The sequence below is a fragment of the Barbatula barbatula genome (genome assembly GCF_947034865.1).
Source record: "Barbatula barbatula genome assembly, chromosome: 3".
In the NCBI taxonomy this organism is placed as follows: domain Eukaryota; kingdom Metazoa; phylum Chordata; class Actinopteri; order Cypriniformes; family Nemacheilidae; genus Barbatula; species Barbatula barbatula.
Window position 1 is genome coordinate 20065428 of NC_136764.1, and position 22461 is coordinate 20087888.

The 22461-nt window shown below is 38.5% G+C and overlaps 2 protein-coding genes across 4 annotated transcripts; both read right to left on the minus strand.

Moving 5' to 3' along the window:
- Nucleotides 1-11417: 11417 nt before the first annotated feature.
- On the minus strand, nucleotides 11418-15034 carry dsela (dermatan sulfate epimerase like a; the record flags this gene model as incomplete). The annotated part of the gene is made up of 1 exon (XM_079452663.1): nucleotides 11418-15034. The coding sequence occupies one exon, from the start codon at nucleotides 15032-15034 to the stop codon at nucleotides 11453-11455; it is 3582 nt and encodes a 1193-aa protein (XP_079308789.1). The 3' UTR covers nucleotides 11418-11452.
- An 88-nt stretch (nucleotides 15035-15122) lies between these two features.
- Nucleotides 15123-22335, minus strand: tmx3a (thioredoxin related transmembrane protein 3a). Of its 3 annotated transcripts, none has more exons than XM_079452694.1 (16): nucleotides 21544-22335; nucleotides 21401-21455; nucleotides 21250-21289; nucleotides 21025-21148; nucleotides 20104-20149; nucleotides 19882-19962; nucleotides 19679-19778; nucleotides 19487-19564; nucleotides 19318-19384; nucleotides 17834-17932; nucleotides 17538-17595; nucleotides 17387-17440; nucleotides 17204-17260; nucleotides 16960-17089; nucleotides 16804-16872; nucleotides 15123-16620 (listed from the first exon to the last, which is right to left on the minus strand). In XM_079452694.1, exons 1-16 carry the CDS (start codon nucleotides 21563-21565, stop codon nucleotides 16402-16404), a joined length of 1299 nt encoding a protein of 432 aa, XP_079308820.1. In that variant the 5' UTR covers nucleotides 21566-22335; the 3' UTR covers nucleotides 15123-16401. The 3 variants fall into 3 exon arrangements, with proteins under 3 accessions (XP_079308820.1, XP_079308822.1, XP_079308821.1); XM_079452695.1 differs by having other exon boundaries at nucleotides 16032-16620; nucleotides 16966-17089; nucleotides 21544-21668; XM_079452696.1 differs by lacking the exon at nucleotides 19487-19564 and having other exon boundaries at nucleotides 15856-16620; nucleotides 21544-21668.
- Nucleotides 22336-22461: the final 126 nt, after the last annotated feature.

Here is a 22461-nt window from a genome sequence, read left to right on the forward strand (position 1 = left end):
CAAATTCCGCAGGAGGTCATGTTTGACCAAATCTGATCGAAAGTGAATATGATATATCTAAAATCAAAATATATGGTCCTATAATCTTATTTATAAAGTAAAATCGTATATATAGAGAGGTAGGAGTATCCACACATATAGATGTGTCTTTCCCTGCTTTAAAAGTGCTGGATAGCAATACAAAATGGAGGACAAGTTGGATATAATATTAAAAACTCATCTGAAGTAAGGCTGACGCTCTGCGAATACCATTGGTGTAGAATTAGAATTCTAATATCACCAAGCCATAAAAACGCCATATTACTGAGAGGGAAACTCATAAGTGCATGCAACATTCACAGTTTCAGAGAAAGGAGACGTAACAGAAGATTCATGACATGCAGATGAGAATATGCATTGTGTGTCGGCTGTTTTACTCATTACTGTATCACTGTATGGCTATTTCTTTGAAACATTAAATCTCATCTCATGATTTTACAGTTAAATATATATTCATATTTTGAGATAAAGAGAGATTTGCCCGTTTGCTTATATTAGGATGGGATTAGTTCTTCCAATGCACGAATTAGCCTTATGCAAAGCCTCTGAAATAAAGGACACTGTTTCTATTACTCACACTGTCATCGGTTAGCTTTCGTATGCCAAAAAAGGCAGCATGGTATTGAAGGTGACTCATTTTTTATTAATTTGTTTACATAAAGTAATGCACACATTTAGATATAAGATTAGAAAAAATAAACCTGTTTTGACAAAAATTCCCACCACGAAATGATGTGCTGCCGACACGTATAAACTTGATGCAGCAAGTTTTATGTCACAAAGTGAAGTAACTATGCCAGCTTCCTGACAATAGGGCGGTCTGCGAAAAGATTTCATTTTCACAAGTTAGGTGAGTCATCACCCAGAGGGCCCGAGTGCCGCAGAGAAGGATAAAGTCCCAACCGTTACAGATGGGCTTTATAGAATGGTATGAAACCCCTATCCAGTGTACTCCTGTGTTCTGAAGTAGACTTGCTTTCATCCATAATATTCCTACGTCCTGTGAAACTTTCACACATATCTTAAACAAAAAGCAAATAAGATTATTTCAAGCTATAATAAGAATTCATGCAACTGAGAAAGACGTGAACTAGAGTAGCCTATACATCTCTGGAATGGAAGGATGGAAGTCATTCTGCAGCCTTGGTTTTTCAGGAAATGGGAAAATACATTCAAATCTTATTCAAGAAGCATTCGTAAATATATGAGAAATTTGCGCTTAAAGCAGACCTTCCCGAAAACTCTCCTCCGGATTCAAAAAGTCTTTGTAAACGACAGATTTGATAGTAAACCTTGTTTATGTAAATGATTCCAATCGCTCGTAAATAAGGCGTGCATGCACGCTCATTCATAATTAGCATAATCAAGCCTATGAATTACAGCTACGCAAATTACGTATCGCGGAATCCATTCTCAGGTTTGGCACGTTATATTGCATTAATGCATAAAAGACTAATTGTGACGCAAAATCTTGCCATAAAATAACAATAAATTACATAAGCTAATGCCTAGACCTACCCCAACCCTAAAGTTAACCATACACTAATAAAAATATTTTAATTTACTGTTCGGTATTGAAGTGCGCAAAAATCGGTATTGAGGTGCGCATCCCCAGTGGAGGTAGCTGTATCCCTTCCACCAACAACCAAAAGACAGGGCAAAGGAACTCGTGAAATATCATTATGATACACAATAAATCAGTAATCAGTTTGTCAAAAAGAACACACAACTTTTGAATGTTTTACACACAATTTACATGATTTGGTACACGTTTTTTTTATAATTACATACTGAGTTGTCAAAGTTAACAAACACTTTTATCCTTTTTATTAGTTATATATTTGCAAAGACAAACATAGAGGGTGACTAACAATAATGGTTTATGGCAACATCACAAAATATGGCAATACATTTTCAGAAGGACAGTAGCAAATAATATTTGTTTCCTTTACAAAATTTAAATCCATTGTTATGATGTACAGTTCACGAATAAACACAAATTCTTTAAACAAGAGGTTTATAGTCTTTTGAATTGGGTGAACAAGTACAGAGAACTGAATGTAGCGTGCTAATAGGTTGATCTTGAATCAGTATAGAAGGTAAGATAAACCACAAATTGCTATAATTGCTGCTAAAGAGCTGCATGTGTTTTCAGAAACACCACATTTAGTTTTTTACCTTCCTGTATAATATGAAAAATGGCAAATTAACCAGTATTTCAAGCATAGAATATTTTGAATGTGTTTACATTAATTCTTTCTAGCAGATGGTTTTTAATGTGATATAGAAATGATTAAAAATGCAACACAAGCAATAAGTCATTCGGAGTCAACAATATTAGCAGTGCCAGAATACCACAGACCACAAAATTACAAAGCTGCTGTACTGTAAAAGAAAGAAATAGGCTGGAACAATGAAAGAATGTGTGGCTTTCAAATAAAAGTCAAAATAAATTATTGGTGTGCGTTTTCAATTAATATGTAAGTTTTTTTTATTGTCCTATTGGAAGGCCAACCTTAAAATGAAATAGGTTTTTGTTCAATTTGATGAGTTAGATGTCAACATTTAGTGGTTTAAATGTGAAGTCTCTCTTACATTTTTATAATCAAACAAGTTCTGCATTCAGAACCCATAACAGCCCATATTCCTGGCACTTTTAAATTATTTATAAAACATTAACTGTTTTTTCTGCACTCTTAAAATGGATGTGTTAATAATAAAGACCTGGTTTTGTGTTATATATTTAACATACTTTAACAGCCATTGCAGATGTGGTGCGGGATGCGTACATTATCCCGCTTATTACATGAGTACTTGCCACATGACTAAAAAACTGGACATAAAATATGATTTTGAAATATTGTATTATTTATAAGCTGTTTACTTTCGGTTTTAAAGTAAGAAACGACGTTCACGTCACGAACAGGGAAATTGGTTTAATGATTTGTACATATAATGTCATATATTTAATTAAAAGACACATTTATAAAAAAAATTTGTGTAATATTAAACTGCCCCTCTCACAATGATTTGCAGCATCCGGGTAACAGGGTGTTATTAGATCTGAACAGTTGTTATTTGACTGGCCAGTCAGAATCAAGCATTCAAATGAGCCGTGTAATCAGCCATAATAAAGCATAAAAATATAAAACAATAATACAATAAAACACAATAAAAACATGATTAAAAACAATATTTTTGAAAAAGCTGAGTCATCTCATTTTGGAATCAAACTCTTCAAATATTCTAGTGTTTATATTGTGTGAGGAAGGTGCTTCTATGCAGACAAGCATGTGGTCCAGAAAGCACAAGACGGCAGCGTAGTGGATGACACTCGGCTAATTATTGAGGTAGAGAAATACAAAGTGATTTATGACCCCAGGACTGTTTTTATAAAGACCTGAATGCTAAAGAAAAGGCACGGGAGGCCGTTTCATCTGTCACTGGAATGGATGGCAAGTTATTTTGAAACTCTATTAATAGGCTATGCTAATATAACTTCACGTTAGCATCAAGTGTTTGGAAATACCATTTTAACATCAAAACTTTAAATAGTACCTTCTTTTCAACTATTGTGTTTAGTCCTGAAAATGATTATAGTTTTAATTTTGTGTTGCCCTACACTTAATTCAAAGTCATGTTTTTGGAATTTGGATACACCATGGAAGCTTACCATGGATGCTGTTATTTGTCTATCAACCACTGGCGCTAAACATAAAAGAGAAAACCACAATGATGACAATAGCGTTTCACAAACCTTTTTAAAACGTACGTTTCGATAAATCATCCAAATTTTGGGAAATACCCATTGTTGACTTAATCAGAACCACACAGAAGACGCAGACCACTAGCGCGCTACAAATGTTGTATGTGTGGAAGCACAATGGTGCATCACGGATCTGTACTGCATACGTGTTGCTCCACACACCACATACGCACTGCACACAGAGTATGTGTGAATCGGGCATTAGAACAAGCCACGTATCGTGCCTCATCTCCTTCCCGATGAGTTCAGAGTGCACATGAAAATAAAGTGCATTCTCATTTAGTTCTACACTTGAAAGGCTGTTTAAAGCTGTTCAAATTAGTTACGTTTGACAGGCAAAAGACACCACAACGTATCTGTATTATAAACTGTGACAAAACCATCGCTCGCTTTTAAAATCAATAAAACGTGCACCGTGATGGTGCAAGTCAAACAAGTTGCCCCAAAAATGCAGTAGACTCGTTGCATTTTGCTCTTATTGGTCGGATATGGTGTTCTGCTTGTAACAAATGCGACAACACTGATCCACGAGAGAGACAAAAAGAGCAAGTAAATGTTAAATTGTCCATCTCACAAGTAAATGAAAATGTATGATGCTGCAAATCCCTGAAAATAATCAAACAATCTATCTGATCAAAAAAGATAATAGGCAGAAAATGATGTGTGTGCAACAACAACATGCATAATAGTGCAAATGTACTGTCTTAACATAATATTAAGTTAACAATATGGGTGTTTCTATTTAAATAGCTCTGTTTTTACATATTTTGTATCAGGTGGTCCATGCAGCTCTCATTTACATTTACATTTAGCAGACGCTTTTTATCCAAAGCGACTTACATACCATTATCCTATACATAGGTATCTGCAATACCCTGGGATCGAACCCACAACCTGGCATTGTTAAAGCAAAGCTTTTACCACTGAGCTACAGGAAAGCTCATCTAAGGGGTCCTTGCCTTTGAAGACCCCTGCACTAAACAATAAAGGTATAAGATTATGCATGTTAAAATTACTAACAGAAAGCTTGCGATATAAAGCCTACTTTCCCTTTAAAATAATGTTGTCCATATTTTAAAAGACAGTAGGCTTGTTCAGAGTAGTGGCTTGACAAGCTTGTAGTCCATGTCCTTGGAATACTGGTCTCCATAACTATCTAGGTGGAGGTTATGCTGCCCACAGAGACAGTATAGGACGTGTAGTCCCCGCTCTGAGGGAGAACACACAGACATTGTTTATGATGTATATGTCAAGGAGTTTTCAGACCATTATTTTGACCAAAGCCTATACCGGGTTTCCTGGTTGAACTAGACCTTGGTGAAAAGTAATGCGTGTTGCATCCAAGGTTTAAAGATCTACCATTTGTGTTTTCTTTGCGTATGATAAACTATGCTCCCTTGACAACATATATTAGCACAAAATAAATACATAAATTAAACAATAAAAGTAGTTAGTTTCTTATTGTTTATGTCTTCTATGTCCCCAGCCAGGCTGCAAAGGGTTTTAAGCGAAACATTGGAAGCAATTATAACAACATAGGCAAAAAAAAGTGCATCAAAACTAGTCCATTAAAGCCTAGCACAGTATACAAAGCTAAGAATAGTGAGGTTAGTACAATTTTCTTTTGATAAGAAGAGGATAAAATCAATCAGAGACGTGTTGACGGAAGAGATGAGTTTCAGGCGTTTTTAAAGATGGCAACCGAGTCTGCTGATCTTGTAGCATCAGGCAGATCATTCCACCAATGTGGAACAGATCCAGAGAATGTACGGGAGAGTGACTTTTTTCCTTTTGGGATGGTACCACTAATCGTTGTTCATTTGCAGACCGCAGGGATCTGGCAGGAACAGGAACAGGATCAGATCAACCGATCAACCGATCTACCATAACCTGTCTCATTTATTCAGACGCTTCCAACACAGGTGATAAAAGCGGCATTGTGCTCGGAAGTGCGATATCCGGGAGGTAGAGCGCTCCATACGAGTGACCCATAACTTTGATGTGCAGGGGTAGCAGTCAATGAGTGGATGTTTTCAGCACTCATCACCGACTGTGATTGATAGGTGCACAGGAGTAGTTTCTGGCCAGAGGAGTGCGGCTCTCACTCAGACGACTGCCATAGCACAGCATCTCTGTTTACTCTGATGATTTACTAACGCTGCTGCCACTAGCTCTCAGTGCGCTGCTGAGACCCGATGCTCTCTTCACGCTGAAAGCTTTTTTGAGAGCTCAGTTTAGAGATCAAACGGTTGTGATCCCCAAATTGCCGCATGGTTGCTGTATAAATATTGCAGACTAGTACCTCTTTGTCACGACGTTCTGCATTTCATCAATTACTGAACTGTTATGACAGTGTGCTTCAAATAGCTGTTGCTTAAATGTGCTAGATGGCGCATTATGTTAAGATCCTAAATTCATATCCTTGTTTAATGTACATGCTTTAAAATTGTAAATGGTGGGGTCTGTGGAGCTGTCATCATTGTTTGCTTGAAAATCCTGATACAGCGACATTGGCTGTTTGTTTTTTTGTTTGACCCATTTGAAGACGAGAGGATTCTTCATTCTGAACATTCTTTAAAATGTCTTCTCCGTGTTCATCAGAACAAAGAAATATATGCAATTTTATTTTTGGTGCGGTGGTACCCTAAAGGTTTCTTTTTGTAAATGCACAAATACAAAACATCAAATGTTGTATCTTTTGGGGTACATAATTGTCCACAATAGGTCCTTAGGGGTACTTCAAAAGGGAACTCTGAAGGGTACTACCCCAGTGGTGGCTACTGTACCTTAAAACGTTGTTCTGTTCTTCTGACAGTGTAGGTATACTTTCGGTGTTACAGTTTTGAGTAAACCTTGAGTGTACAACCACGTTTTTCTGAAAAGTAGACTGAAAAGAAATTGTCAAAAATCACGCTGTATAAACTTCATTTTGAACATAGCAATTTTGCAGTAAATTTGGTTTGACTATGACTTTAACCCATGCAAAGATATTCTATCTGACATTTTGGTCAAAATTGAGTTGTTCAATAACAAACAGAAGATGTGCGCAATGTAATCCTCCCTTTATTTACAATTTTCTTTATAAAACAACGCATGTTTCGATCAGAAGATCTTCGTCAGGCATAAACACAACAACCCAGTATTACCGTGTCTACACCGGGTTATAATTAAAAGTTTTCTCCACAGTGGATGCGGCACGGTGCGCCTGTCGCGTCCGGTGTAGACACGGTAGCTGTGTCTGGTTTCGGAAGGCTTCGTCCTCCAGAAGTCTCATTTGAAGCCTGCTACGTCATCGAGGCTGTCTCATTTCATAAAAGCAGGTAGGACACTCCGTATGCACCCTTCTAATGCTACCTACATTCACCAGAATTCGGAGGACACGTGAGTTGTAGTTTATTCTTCGTTGCTAGAGATAACCCACAAGTCTTTGCGTCGGCCAACGTCTGTTATTTTAATAAACTGCAGCAGCTATACATTCAATCAAATATGTGGTGTTTAAATGTTAACAGTTTACGATTTGTGTCGTGTTTTTTTAATCTTAGCAGGCATGAACGTTTAGTGATTTTTAAACGTTTTAAAACAGTTAGGCAAAACGTTTTTGTTTTTTTTAGCTTTGTTTAGGGTATAAAGTAACCAATTTTTACCTCTTAAAATCATGTATAAATAATTTAAGTTGATTTGACAGGTGTGCCAGTGCAAAGCGTCATAACAGTGCGGTACTTCCTGTTGCGTTTTCTGCAAGTATGTTCTACGAAGGACGTCTCCTTTAATTTTCATTCTTTTTAATTTAATAATTTTAATTCTCTATATACCGCATCCTTTAGAGGATGATTCCTCTGGAGGACACAAGGACGTTGCCTTATGAAACGAGACACAGCTGGTGTAAGTATAGTGAACAGCTGCAAGTTGCATGTTGCATAAATATGCCTGGTCCATAAAGGACCAACCATATTAGGACAAAATATAAATACATAGTTAAAAAAAAATTCAATTTTTCAAACATATATATATATATATATATGGTGTTTTCTACTTAGTCTAATTGAATGCAAAAACTTTGAATCTCAATATCTCCCAACTGCTCAGAGTTCAGATAGAACCAAATAACCTGCACTTTTATTGTTCAAACCGAGAAGGTGATATACTGTAAAAACTAAAATGATCTCCTGCAATACTCTTGTCCTGTTTCAGTTTATGAATATATCCTTGGAAAAGAGTCTTCCAAGTTGAAAAGTAATTAGCAGTAGTTCTGAGAAAGTCAGTTGGAGTCTGTGGGGTCAAGTCAATGGTTTTGAGAGAGTGACAGAAGACAGCTTTGTTGTAGCTTCTCTATGAGCAGAGGTGAGGTCTGGAGAGATGTTGATGAAATATTAAAGGGCTGTGAGCTGATGCAGGGCCAGATCGAGGGCACTCAGGGGGCGCTGTCTCCTTAATTACCGTGTGCGCTGCTTTCACTATTTCATTTGGGAAAAAACCCTAGATTGAGGTTACGTTCAATTTGCCCTTCTCCAGCCACAGAGAGAACTGGACCGCAGTGCTCCGAGGACACAGATCCCGATTTAATTAATGCCGGTTGTGTTGTGTCTCGTGTTAGTTGGGGGTTTGCAGAGTCATTAGGTTATAATAATAGGCTCATTTTCCATTAAATAGCATATTTAGTAAACAATAAGCGCTAATCATTAGCGTTAAATTGCAATCAGGAATATAGTGGAATTGACAGTCTAAACATATGTCTTGACAATAACAATAATTATTTACACAGTTGAAACAAAGGGTACAAGGGTTTATCGTGAGCTGAGTTTTATAGATTGGCATAGTTAAAGGGACAGCCGTGGTTATTAGTGTTATTAACTTAATCCCACTCTCCTCGCAGTCTCCTGAAGCATTGATCCTCCAAAATGGAGTATGGATCTCACTTTATCCACTGTCTTACAACAGCTCTACCTCACCTTGCGCTCTGGGCCGGACACTAGATATATTTAAAGCTATAATAATACGTGCTCTGTAGACCCACTTTTGGGCGCAGATGAGTTTTATTTTCCAGATTTAAAATAATGTTTTACATTCTCATAATAATGTGTGGGGAGGTGTTAGCAGCACAAGTAGCGAAACCTTTTAATTTCCAAAATAAAAATGTTAAAGGTCCTCTGATCTCCAGCATGTCAGCCATGCCTCGTGATTCCTGGACACCGGAGCGCAGAAGAAAATCCTTCAGTACTAAAAGGGCTTGTTGGTGAAATTGATTAGCATTTAGATTGTATTGCGTTTGATTCAGAGGAGAGGCTACAGATGGTTTGAAAGCAGCAGATTTAGAAGTGGATTTTGAAAACTGACGGCAAATGGATGCGTTTACATGGGCATCAATTTGACGTTTTCCTCTAGGATTGTATTTTTCGGCCATTTTGTTATTGTTGTTTTTTAATGGAATGCCCTGTTATCTAAAGCAATCTGGACTTCACCATTAGTCACTAATCATGTGTTTTTGTTCATAGCATTCAACCACGCCATGCCATATCCCTCTTTTGGGAAGAGCCTAAACCACTAAGTCTGATCGCGGAGACTAATTTGATCATATGATACATTTATTAGTATAAATTTAACATCTGCTGCTACCACAAGACCATAAACCGAATAAACTTCATTCATCTTGCGAATGTGAATTCTTCATTGCAATAGATAATGCTAAAACATGTTTCTATCAGTATGCTCTTTCCAAAGGCTTGACATTAAAAAGAATAAATAGCACCGGTTTCACAACACCACCTAATTCATCAAAGTCACTGCAGCGGGTGCATGCCCAGTGTGAATGATCAAATACAGGCTGGGCTCTTGACTCTCACTAAAGGCATCGGCGCATTAGAAGGCACGAGAACTGTCTGCTGATCAGGAAAACTATCAATCCTTTTCGTGAGACGCATTAGAGGGGCACAATTCTAGGGTTTCAATACCGTCATCTGGAAACAAATACATTTTTCTGGCGGCTCGGAGCAAGTGATCTAGCATCAAGGCAGGATTTGTTCATTTGAATGCAGGAGCTGTTGCTGTCTTTTACACAGCCAGTTTGCCTCTGCCTGAAAGACTAGTCAATTAAACACATCAGTAATATGTTTGCACCTATATGATACCACAATGTCACACACTCTCTTTTTGGCTGTAATTGTGAACTTTGGTGTTGAAAGAAAGTTTAGCATTAATGCTTAAAATAGTAATGTGCTGTATACAGTAGTAGGTACTTACTACTTTAGGAACAAAATAAAGTACAAGTACATTTGTACAAGATATTTATTTATCTGCTGCCCTCTGCTGGTGAAACTTTTATGAGTTATAATAAAATGTTTTATTACCTTCTGTTTCACACCAGAGAGTTTCTGCTGACTTTTAACTACTTTTTATTCCAAAAAACACAAAATGCACGTTTTATCACCTTCGATTAAAGCCAAAGGATAACGTACGAAATGATGTGGGCTAAATACATTTTTGAATCTACAGAATAATGTGTCTAGTCTAAAAGGAACAGTTCCCCACAAAATGAACATTCTTTCATCATTACCTCATGAAATTCCAAACCTGTATGTCTTTCTTACTTCTGCAGAACACAAAAACAATATTATGAAGAATATTGGTAACCAAACAATGTTGAACTCCATTGACTTCCACGGTATGGTGCATAAATAATGACATCATTTTTCAATTCAAAGTCGAATAATTAAAGTTTTTCACAGAATGTTACATCAAAACATATCTGGAGTCTATTTTCCACGCTATTATATGACCAATTGAATGCGATGGCTATACCTGCGTGTAATATAATACAGATTCTCTTAAACAGATTATATTATTCGAAAATGTGCTTGCTGCCAAGTTCAGTCCAAACACATGCTGAGCAAAAATACTTTGACCACACACACACACAGTCTCTGCATATGCATATAAAAATATCACATCAATTCTCTTTATTTTCCTCCATTTCAGTTATCCCACAGTGATAATCACACTCCAACCAACGCCATGGAAAATCCATTTGCATTGTGCCTTTTAAAACATTTCACATTAGTAGTCTCCTCAAACCACATTAAAACTGTTCCCATTAAAATGAGAAATACGATGTTTAGTGATTTTACCGAAGGTACTTATTTGGCTTGTGAAATGCTCCATTTAGGATTACATGAGCGTACTGTTTTACAACCTAACACAGGTTTGCTATTGCTGTTCTGACTGACTTCTGAACTCACCAGACTTTTTTTTACATTACCATTCTGTTAAAAGTTACAATGAAGCGCATTCAAATATGCAATCACAAAACTATAACATTACCATAAATAGCTAATATTTTTCAACAGACCTATAAACAATAGTGATCATACCCGAAAGAAGGCAATCTGGTGGGAAATACTTCCATGATTGTCAGTGTGCCGTGACCACATACTATATATTCATGAATCAGTTTTGTGTATAACACTTGAAGGAGCATGTAAACATTGTTTTACTAAATTGGAATCAGAGCACAAAGCAAGTCATCTTTGAAATCAAGAAAAATTGCAAAGGCTTTCAAAAGGCAATATTTGCAGATATCTAGAATGCAAATTTCCTCAAAAACACAATCTGTCGGTACATAATGACAAATGCATATAAAACACTGACATTGATTCACAAGAAAGAGTGACTGACAGTATGTCTTGTATAACCCAGCCTCTCCATAACAGGCCAGCATGTGTCCTCAATGAGTTTAATCTCATTTGATTCCATATTCTCTTTCCAAACGTTGACTCTGGCAGGTGATATATCTCCTTCATATATCAGATTATACAGATTTGTAGATGTGGCAAATGTCAGCTGGTTTAAAGCCGCCGGTGCCAAAGGTATTCCAATAAAGTCATGGATTCTTCCAGCTGTTTCTTCAGGAAAATGTACAATATCCTCAAATTTGACTATTAGATAAGTGTTTGATGGGAGGCTTTGGCTCACCCTAAGCCCTGCAGAATTATGAGCCAGCCACAGTTCAGCAAGCAGCCGTACAGGATTGGGGTCTGACTGAGAGAGGATTTTCTTCAAAGATAAAAACTCTGGGCTTTTCATAGCGCCACCGTGTCCATGACCATCACTGTTAAACATGTTGGCCATGTGTCTTTTAATATTCTTGCTTGAATACAAGCTGGGCTTACTGCCATAGAGCATTATGTAAATCCACCCCCGGGGGTCTCTGACCACGTGAACAGAGCGAAGTGAGCGCCCAATGACCTCTTGAAGAAAAGGCAGCTTTAAGAACCACCCGCCACTGCCCATGCTCAACACCGGCCGGGCATTTGGGTACTTCACCAGGTGCTGTCTCAGTTCCTGTATGTAGCTAATGTCCATGTGGACAGCCTTGCGTCCTCCAGTGCTCTTTTGATCTGACAGCAGCATTCTTTTCTTTCTCTTGACTTTACGCCCCGTCTCATCATTGCTCTTGTATAACTGAATGTTCTGCAGATGCAGTTTCACATTGTGCACTATGGAGTGGAACCATCCTTGAATGACTCTAAATCGTCCATTCTGTGCATCTGTTCTGGACCACTCACACAAGTCCACCAGAGAGACCAATGGAGATGAAGGGAATCGGAGGTACATGGATGGGACTCGGAGGAATAGGAAGTCAGAGCTGTTATCGAAAAGGTGTTGGAGGATCTCTATACCCGAGCCTGGCATAGATGTGATGGTGATCACAGGTAAACCATCATGGATATCTTCACTGGTGTCCGCTTTATCGTACAAGCTTTGGTCTTTCAGTTTAACATTGCACAGCAGCTGTTCACAGCCGTAAAACATTGAGAGAAGTTCAGTCACCCACAAAAACAGCACGCAGATGAGAGTGCAATGAATAAGCATATTAAAAGACAGGTGAAACTTTCTTTTCCTTACCATAAAACCTGTCGCAAAACACAGAGTCAGTACAGCAGAGATGTTTACCACCAGTCCAAAGTTATATATTTGCCTGTTAATATTTGTGACATGACTCGACAAGTGTTGAACTCCTTGGCCGAACTGAACTATTTTATTCTTGTCCTCTGTTTTTGCAAATCCTGCAAAGCCCAAGTAGCTCTGTCTAGCCTCAATATCTTTGTAGTTTGTAACAACCGACACAACAGTCTCCGTGTCATTAATAATCACGGATAGCCGCACTCCGTTTTTACTGACGTCTGTGAATTTACAGTCCGAGACCTTCACATACGGGCCATGCATCAGATACGCCACTCTGGTGACAGGGCTCTCCATGGGAAAGGTCACGTTTATGTATTGCGTCCATCTTTTCTTGAACTCAGCAGCTTGCTCTGCCTCCTGTATCCTGGCAACGGGGCTGGATCCTTGCATGTCCATCCAAAACATTTTGTAATGCTCGTCCCACACATTCATAAAAGCTCCGTTGTACTTTTCAAAAGACCTTTGTAGAGTGTACCTGAAGTCAATGTCTAGGTTGTGAAAAAACGCACTCATAGAAATTATAGGTGAGTGCTCTTGTTTCTCCACGTGGTCTAACACTAGTAATGTTTGCGAGTTGAGAAGCACCAACGCTCGATACACGCTCTTTAGCTTCATGGCAGATGAATAGGCGGACACGGACTCTCCGCTCACAAATAACATGTCCACATGCTTCGAGGCAGCAATGACCTCCCCAGCTGTATCTCCGACTTCTTTCTCTCCCCATCGCAGCCACTTTGAACATTCACCTAACTGCCCCTCCCAGGGCTGGTTACACTGACTGGTGGGGGAGGGAGCAAATACCAGTACATTGTTCAGGTGACTGTATTTAGGGCCATACAAGGCCTCAGACACGAATACCTGTCCATTCGGAGCAAAGGTGAAAGAATTCTGATCAGGGTGTTCATGCCCCGGGTTGAAGTTCGTCCAGCCGTCCACCCAAGAATAAGGCTGGGCGTGAACGATATCGAACACGGCCCGGCCTCCTAATTTTCCAGATTTAAAGGACACAAAAGTATTACCCTGAGCTCGAGGTAAACCCGCTCCATATGTCACCACACCCCAGTTGGAGAATATGTGCATGTTTGCTTTATTAAAGTCCGCCGGAGGCTGAGGAGTTAACTCAGGCTCGTACCATATGTACTCTGTATGTAAAGTAGCCCAGCGCTGTGCTGCCGATTGCATCATGGGTCCGTCTTTTGGACGATGCTTCCTGATCTGCTGTGCCAGCCAGTTCCCCGAGCCATTGCGGAGCACGTACGAATCCAAAAACACAAGCTGACTCTCTGGCCCGTAGAACCAGTTGTAGTTGGAGTCGGCAATGCCAACCGTCCTCTGAAATCCAGGAAGCAAAGTAGCGTAATAAAACATGAAGTGCATCCTCAACCAGTTGTTTTGCGTGTTGTCTATTTGAAAATGACGCAATGCCAAGTACACATACTGAGTGATGGATTTTGCCGTATAGCTCCCGTACGCGACTCCCTCGTCAAGAGAGCCATCAACAATGTGACTGAGAAGAAACATTGTCTTTTCCATGTAGTTCACTGAGACTTGCTTCCATATCATGGTCACGGGGTCATTATGTTCCCCCGCCACAAGAGCGCCGATGAGAATGGCTAGTATATTGGTTGTCTGGTGGTTCTGGAGAAACTGCCTTCCCCATCCTCTGTGCTTAGACAGCTCAAAAAGTTCCTCCGTAACCGATCTGATTTTCTTCAGGTAGCTGAATCTTCTCTGCGTGTCGAGAAAGGGGTAAATGAAATCATATGCTGTGGCAAACCCAGTGAGCGAGTGGGCCACCGGCACCTCATCATTCGGGGCGCTGGATACCATCCAGTCTGGATACATCACCATTCGATCCATGTACTCGATCAGAAACTGAGAGGCGGCCGCATCGTCGGGCTGGAACAGACAGTACAGAGCGAGGGGGGGTAAATTGTTGCCGTAAATCTCGTTCCATTTCTTGCCAAACTCCTCGTGGTTCACCGGCGGCTGATAAACGGCTGCGTTGGATAACATAGTGGAAACGGCATTGTGGATAACCTTGAATATGTGTCTGTGTGTGGTGCCGGCACTTTTTTTCATCAAATGCACCTCGTTCTCATCAAAGTATAGCTTGGGGTGAAGATGTGCTGACATGGTGATATTGCCCGCTCGCTGTTCAGAGTCCTCATTCAAAGATCTATCAGACGCAGACGAGATGCCAAAGAAAACTTGTATCCCAGCCAAGAGACAGAGCAGAGCCGCAGACCTCTGTATGCACTCCAAAGCCATGATCCAAGAAACAGATGTGGAGGCTTTCTCTTGGAAAGCTCCTCCTTCACAGAAACCAAGAAATGAGTCAAACTTTTACCCACATGTAGGACATATATTTTTATTTTCTAGACTTTCCCTGTTGTTAAGCAATATGCACATTTCTTTTAGCCTTGAAAACTGAATAAAAATGCCAAAACCTCATTAGAGTCCACAAAAGAAATGCGACTTGCAGCAATCTTATCTAAATCCTCGAATATGTTTGCACACCACTTAAATGATTTCCAGGAAATGTTTTTTTTATATTTTTTTAACCCTCATACGTTAGCGGATACCACGAACGCTGAAGAAACGTCTCTTTTCTACAGTGACACAGAAGCCGTCGACCCATTTCTGACCTTAAGGTTATTATTGCTGGTTTCGATGAAAAAGTGCCCAAAAACTAGTCGCAGTGTTCGCCTGTCCACTTCCCTCGCTGTGCGTAACATCGATGTCAACGTGTTTTAGTCTCCTGCGACACGAGAGGCGAGATAATCCGCTAATCCATTTTACTTTAAAGTGAAGACAACTCATCGGAGGCTCGTCCAGATGGTGATCCTTCCTGATTTGATTCGTGGCAAATAAAATAGTCCGTGGGGTCTTTACGCGATTACAGGAGGTTTGTGTTAAAAATAGTAAACCATTAGAAATAAATCTGAGCTCTTCTCCCGTCACAGCACCGTCTCTGCGAGCTTTAGTTAAAGCATGTCACTTTTTCCATCTTCCTCAAGTTATCTAACGAAGTATAGCTTTTAGTATTGCTAGTCTTATGGTGGTCAATAGATGGCGCCTTAATATCACATCCAGGTCGTTTATGGGTTTATTGATTATTGTTAAACACGTGAAACAAATGTAAGCACCATTCGCAAACGGTCACCTTTCATGCGTAGCCTACTGTATGTAGACTGACAGACAACATGGCAGCCTTTCATTGAGGTGGTACCCATATATTGATAAATTCAACTTGGTATGATAATTTGAAGTATTAAAGGTAAAATGTATTTATGAAATAAATTGAATAAAACATGTGAATAATGAGGTAAAAAAATTCAAAGTCAAATGACAGAATAGACAGAGTAAAACTACTTAAGTACCGTCCACTAGCCTATAGGCTACAGTAGCAATATTTCTTTTTAATACTTGGCCTTAAACCTGCTCCAACACAAGCTGCAGTCTACTGATGATATATGTACGGCTAGACCTGTATTGGTACATTTACTATTCATTTCAAAGGTGTGGACTTTCAAAATTCACATAAAAAATGAAATAAAATTGACGAAACATGGAATACACAGAACAAGTATGTATTTGACAACATTGTCAACACAATCCTATAAGAACAGTCTACGTTAATCCTCTTTCTTTTCTTCTGAGGTTTTTTCTCCGTTGTCAGGTTGTAATAATTTTGCCCTCTTCCCATCGGATGCGGCGCTGCTTCTGGCTTCTTCGGCGGGTCTCTCGTCGTCTGCTGGTACAGCGGTACACGTACCCCAGATAATCATTACAACGATACCCACCGGCAGTGCACACACCAAACACAAGAAGGCCGGAGCTGTCTGGAACAACATCTGAGATCAGAGAGATTTATATTAGTAAGTAGGACCCCAGTGACCTAAATATCAGACACAGGTAAATATTTGCTGAGTACAGCATTAGTGTGTTTTACTGAATCCTGTTAAGTGTAAATATTTATGTATCGCTGAAAATCAATAAAAATGAATTTTTATAATAACAAAGCTTGCGAGTCTTACCACCACAGTAGACTTTGTTTTAAAGAAAAGTCTTTTAGTTTGCTGCATTATTCCATTTCCTCCGAGTAACTGATCAAAGTAAGAGTAGAGAATTCATTTAAAACATTGTATTTCACAAGCATAAAAATGACGAGAGATTCCTCTAACTCTATGTACCTTTACCCTGCCCTCTAATACGCTGTTGAGAAAGTGAATTACATCCTCAATGGTCTCAATCTTACTTCCTGGTAGAAAGTATCCATCAACGGACATGTTCAACACAATGATGGATGGCATCATGATTTCTCTAAGGAGGATAGAAATAATATTATTATATGTGTATATTATGTAGTATTTGATGTCCACCTTTATGCTTTTACTGTGTTTCTTTTTAACTGCTGAAGTGGTCAGTTTAACTCACCCCATAATAATTCCGTTGATGTATTCATTATCAGTCACATAACCAAACTGGTAAACGCTGAGATAAAACACATTTTAATGTTTCTCATCATTGTTCAAGTAAAAGAAAGAATAAGAATTCAATGACATGATAAAGAACATGATATAGTCACACTTTCATTATAAATATTGATTTGTTACATACTTTTTGTATTGATCGCTGTATTCTGTGGATAACCTTTCAATCAGAGTTTTATATCTAGAAGAAAGGAAATTTAGATGTTTACGAGTGATAGAGATGTCAAATATTTCCTGCTGGAAAAGCCTGGTGTGTTTTTGCATTAGTGGTCTCTTACAGAATGCTTTCTTCAGATGGAGTCATCTCATCTACTACCGCCAAAGCCACAAGTTTACCTGTGAGGGAAGTGTGATATGTGTCAAACAATGCATTTGATTATGCATGCATGCAAATGCTCACACAATTTCAAAGCATGAGCAAAGTTATGATTTATCACTTAGTGGCAGAAAGTTTGCAGTAATAAACAGGCTGTTAATTAATGATAATGAAGTGTGTAAATATAAGACTCATGTAAAAAAGTGATAATAACAAAAACAGTTGGGTTGAGCTCATGATGATGAAAAACAGGCTTACTTAGTTCTCCCATCTGGTAGAGACTGAAGTTATCAATTTGGAAGTAAGAGGGAAAGCGTTCTCGGTTTACCCAGGGCGACAGATCACCATCAAGAACTTCTGTGTAAATAAGAAAATGAAAGATTAAAGTTTATGAATGTACTTCATAAAATGTCATAGAGTGTCATATGCAAATTTCTATGAACGTTTCGCATCTTTTCATCAGCAACAAATGATCTCACATTTTATTACCAGACCGAGTGTTTTTCTTTATTGACTATGCAGTTCATCATGCAAAATAGGTTATGCAGAGTATACACACAGTCGAGTTGTTAACTTATAGGGTGGGTATTGGATGATAGCTTACACAAAACATTCAGAAAGGCCATGTGACACATGAAGCAGTTTATTATCGCCCTGTGCTCTGTTCATTCTTTGGATTAGAATGGTAAAAGCCCATTACTGCAATAATAATGTCTTCACGTATGACATTTAAGTTGTTTATTTCATACATGCAAGAACCTGTGCCAAGCTTTGGGTAAGTACTTCTATTATACCATTTCAAGATTGCGTACTGTTATTCATCTAATAGCTATATAAGCTATTACTCATATGATGCTGGGAAAATGTAAATGTGCTTCCATTTTTATGTGTGTGCTGTGACAGATGTTTTTTCACAATAATGTTTTGTTACTTTAACACATTTTGTCAGTCAGGGATTGTGATGCATGTTGCAATGACTAAGAAACTAATGTCAAGAAACCACAGCCTGTCTGTTGATGAAATCAAAGCCTGTGTATCCGTGTCAAACACATAGATGATCACAATCTAATATTGAGCCAACTGAACATTACACTGCTGCATGGATGCCAGGAAATTCTTTGGAGTGATAAAACAAGAACTCTGGGCTATAACACAGCTGTATCTGCTCAAACCACAAACAATGAAATTTGAAAATGAATAAATTCTGATATACTTTGTATTTCTTTTAAGGCAAGTCAAACCATGCTGTACATAATACCTGTTGCAAATTGCCCAATCTTTAACCTGTCTTCATGGATGTGCTAACTATTCGTGTTTTGGAGGAGTCATCTGACAGCTCAGTGTTCCACGTCAAGGTTCAGTGTGCTAATCCTTTCCTGCTCAACCACTGGCTCAATAAGACTTTCTTTAACAATGGAGAACTGCAGCAAACAAACACCCTGATGGTACATGGCTGTCGTGGCTTGGTATTTGTATTGAGGGTGCTGCATCGATCTTCACGCCTGCCTAATTCCCATTACTGGTGCCCCTTCCTAGTTACACTCTGCCTTGATGCCCTTGCATTCCGCTACCACCTGCCGTCTGTGCCTCAATGGAACGGTACCCTTCGAGAGGCAATGAGGGGAAATAGCCTGGAGCTCAGACGCTGAGAGCGAGTTTGATTTTGTTGCTTGGAAACCCTGTGAGTTTCTGATATGGCTTGCTAAAAAGATACATTGCAGTCGGATTGCGGGAAATCTTACCGTTGTACAGGTAGTACGTCCCATCTTTAAAAACAGCAATGACAGGAACTTCATCAAGACTCACTGCCTGCAATGACCATGAATAATAATCATTTTAAGTTAGAATATTCATTTATTTGATTTTTGATAAAATAATATTAATCAGTATAAAGAGAATCTAATGTCTTACTTTTGGAAGAACGTCCACAGAGGCAGAGAAAAAATATGTGGTAATAATATACTCAGTTGCAACTTTGTTGAATTGTGCCTAATAAATAACAAGAATAAATGTAATACCAAATAACAGTAATGACTTTTCAAGAGATTTTTTTAATTAATTAATTGCACATGCATAATCCCTATTCATTCACATTTATTTTACCTTAAGGAGCGACTTCCCTCCAATGTAGACAAAGAAAAGATCATGATGGCTCATGGCATGCTGGAACAACTGTACACTAGAGAGATGCCTTACCGTAGGTCTAGATTGAATGGAGGAAAAGAGACAGCAGAATCGGAATAACACTTTACAAGTCCACGCCAACACAGAAGACAATTCATTGATGATATTCATTTAAACATTACCCTGCAACTCTATTGGTGAATTCTATAATAGCATCCTTTGTTCGTGGTCCTTTGTAGTCGAAAGACAGCTCTCCCTTAAAGCTTTTTAAAATATAGAAAGATAAAGTAGCAATCCATCAATAACAATAAGCTATTCTTCATATAATATAAAAAGAAAAATACAGAGTTCATACTGTACTTAATTCTCATTGTGATTATAGTTAAGCTTCTGTTAACACTCACAGTTTTATCGTTGGATATCCATGAATATTAAACTCTGAGGCAATACCTAAAGAGGGAGAATAAAATGAAAGGATAGTTCACCCAAAAATGAAAGTTCTGTCTTCATTTCCTCACCCTCAGATTATTCAAAATCTGTATAAATGTCTCTGTTCTGATGAACACAGAGAAAGATATTTGGAAGAATGTCAGTAACAGGTCTCATCCCCCATTGACTCCCATAGCAGGGAAAATAGATACTATGGGAGTCAATGGGGGATGAAATCCGCTTGGTTAATTACATTCTTCCAAATATCTTCCTTTGTGTTTAGCAGTACAAAGAAAATGTAAACAGGTTTGGAACAAGGGGAGTATATGATGACAGGATTTTCATTTTTGGGTGAACTATGCCTTTAATATAATATTTTATAGAGGGGTTAAACATAAGGTGTAAGGCTGTGAGCTACATTTCATTTATAAGGATTATCCCAGGATGTATTAAGGAATTAAATTATGAAAACAGTGTCTGCAGTCTCATATCCAAAAACGTCAAAGGATTTCAAATTGCTAAAATTGTAACTTGTGCCATATGGCCATGTGGTTAACAAGACACTCATCTTAATACAGAATAAGTAAATAGTCTGACGAACTGACTCTCATGAGAGCATGAGGCTTGCTTAACTAATCCCATTAAACAGTGGGTAAGCCTATCGTGCCATTTAAGTAGCATACTAATTGGTTGCTAAGCAATGGCCTAGTGTGGCCTTACCATACTGTCATCTACTACATACTACAAAATAATACAAACTTAATATTCTACATAATATCTTAATATCACACATGGACTATGCCACACATTTATCTAATGTTTAATATAATTTCAGAAATGCAATCTAGGTGAGGAAAGCTATCAAACATGAATGCAGACACTTGAGTTTAACCTACTTGTGTGAGATATGGTATCAATCTTGCCAACGTTAACAGGAGAGCCCATACTCTTCAGTTCTGCACCCACTTCATACCATATTGGCTCAAATGTGTGACAGTATGCACACCACGGAGCATAAAACTGCAATATAACACATTATTATTTCGCACAGCTAAAATGACACAAAGTTACAATTATAACTCTATTACAGACTATATATTAATCGTAATATGTTCCTTCACCTCCACCAGCCAGAGCTCATCCTGTCTGTATTCCTTAAACCTGTAAAAGTTTAATGTTGCAGTCAATTAAATTACACCCATCTATCATCTATCTGTCTGTCTGTCTGTCTGTCTGTCTATCTATCTATCAATAGGACTATGTATCACTCACTTCTCATCGAGCTCCTCCACGTATCCTGACACCGCAGCAACGGCCGCAAGAAGCACTATGAATACACATTGTTTTAATGAATTAAGTTAAATATAATATTTTGCAGTTGCATGCTACGGATTAGAAAGGAGCCAATACAATACCTGAAAGTATTACGTTCCTCATTCTTGTTGTCCTGTCTGCGTATATTTTAAATGTCACACAAGGTGTGTGAGGTTAGTGACATATTGAAGACCGGTTGTAAGCTCTTGACCGACTGACTGACCATATCAGATTAACCCCGTTCCTTGAATAGGCATTTACAGATTTAGGGCGGGTTCTGGACGAGTCTCTATACTGTATTGAACTCCATGCATTTATTTTATCCACATTTGAGCTAGGTCAATTCAACACATTTTATAGTAGGCGTATCAAGGTGTATAAATTGAAAGGCATATTTAAATATAAAATAAATCTTCAATAAATAAATGAAATATGATCACTCTTCATCAGATGGGCCTGGGGATGCTATTGGTCAGACGTTGAATCGTTATAATGCTTGTTACATCAATCATTGGCAATTTTAACTATTTGTTTGATTTACATTGATAAAGGAGAAGACTTTGCATAAGCAAACAGTGGCCTTTTACAATTTCTAACAAATGATTAGCAACCCAGTGACTAATCGTCTATCGTTAATATAATGTCGACTGGAAAACCCCGCCTCTTCTTCCAATAGATGGCGCCATTAGGTTTATAACGCCTTGTCCTGTTTTTTGTGCCGTTTTCCTTTCGGATGCATAACTGAGCTGTAAGGAAGTATCGTGCATAGATCCTACGACTATATAACGTTGCAAAAGTGTTGCCAATTGTTAACGCAGTTCGACTTTGTCGTTATTATACTTCACAGTATAATAAAATGCGATTAAACGCCTACGTGGAGTGCATTACTGCCCTCATATTCCGTGTTTGTAGTCCTTTTAACGTACCAATTGGACAACGGGTTCTTCAGACACGATTTGGATTGGTGCAAAAACACGTCAATCCTTATAATTATACGCCCATCCTGGTATAGCCTCCTC

Excerpts from the sequence above, each read along its gene's own strand:
- tmx3a (XM_079452694.1), bottom strand. The coding sequence starts at position 21,565 with ATGAGGAACGTAATACTTTCAG. Across the intron at positions 19,385-19,486 it reads CTGTGGACGTTCTTCCAAAA|GCAGTGAGTCTTGATGAAGT; the intron begins GTAAGACATTAG and ends TGGTCATTGCAG. Across the intron at positions 17,441-17,537 it reads CCATCTGAAGAAAGCATTCT|ATATAAAACTCTGATTGAAA; the intron begins GTAAGAGACCAC and ends CCTTTCTTCTAG.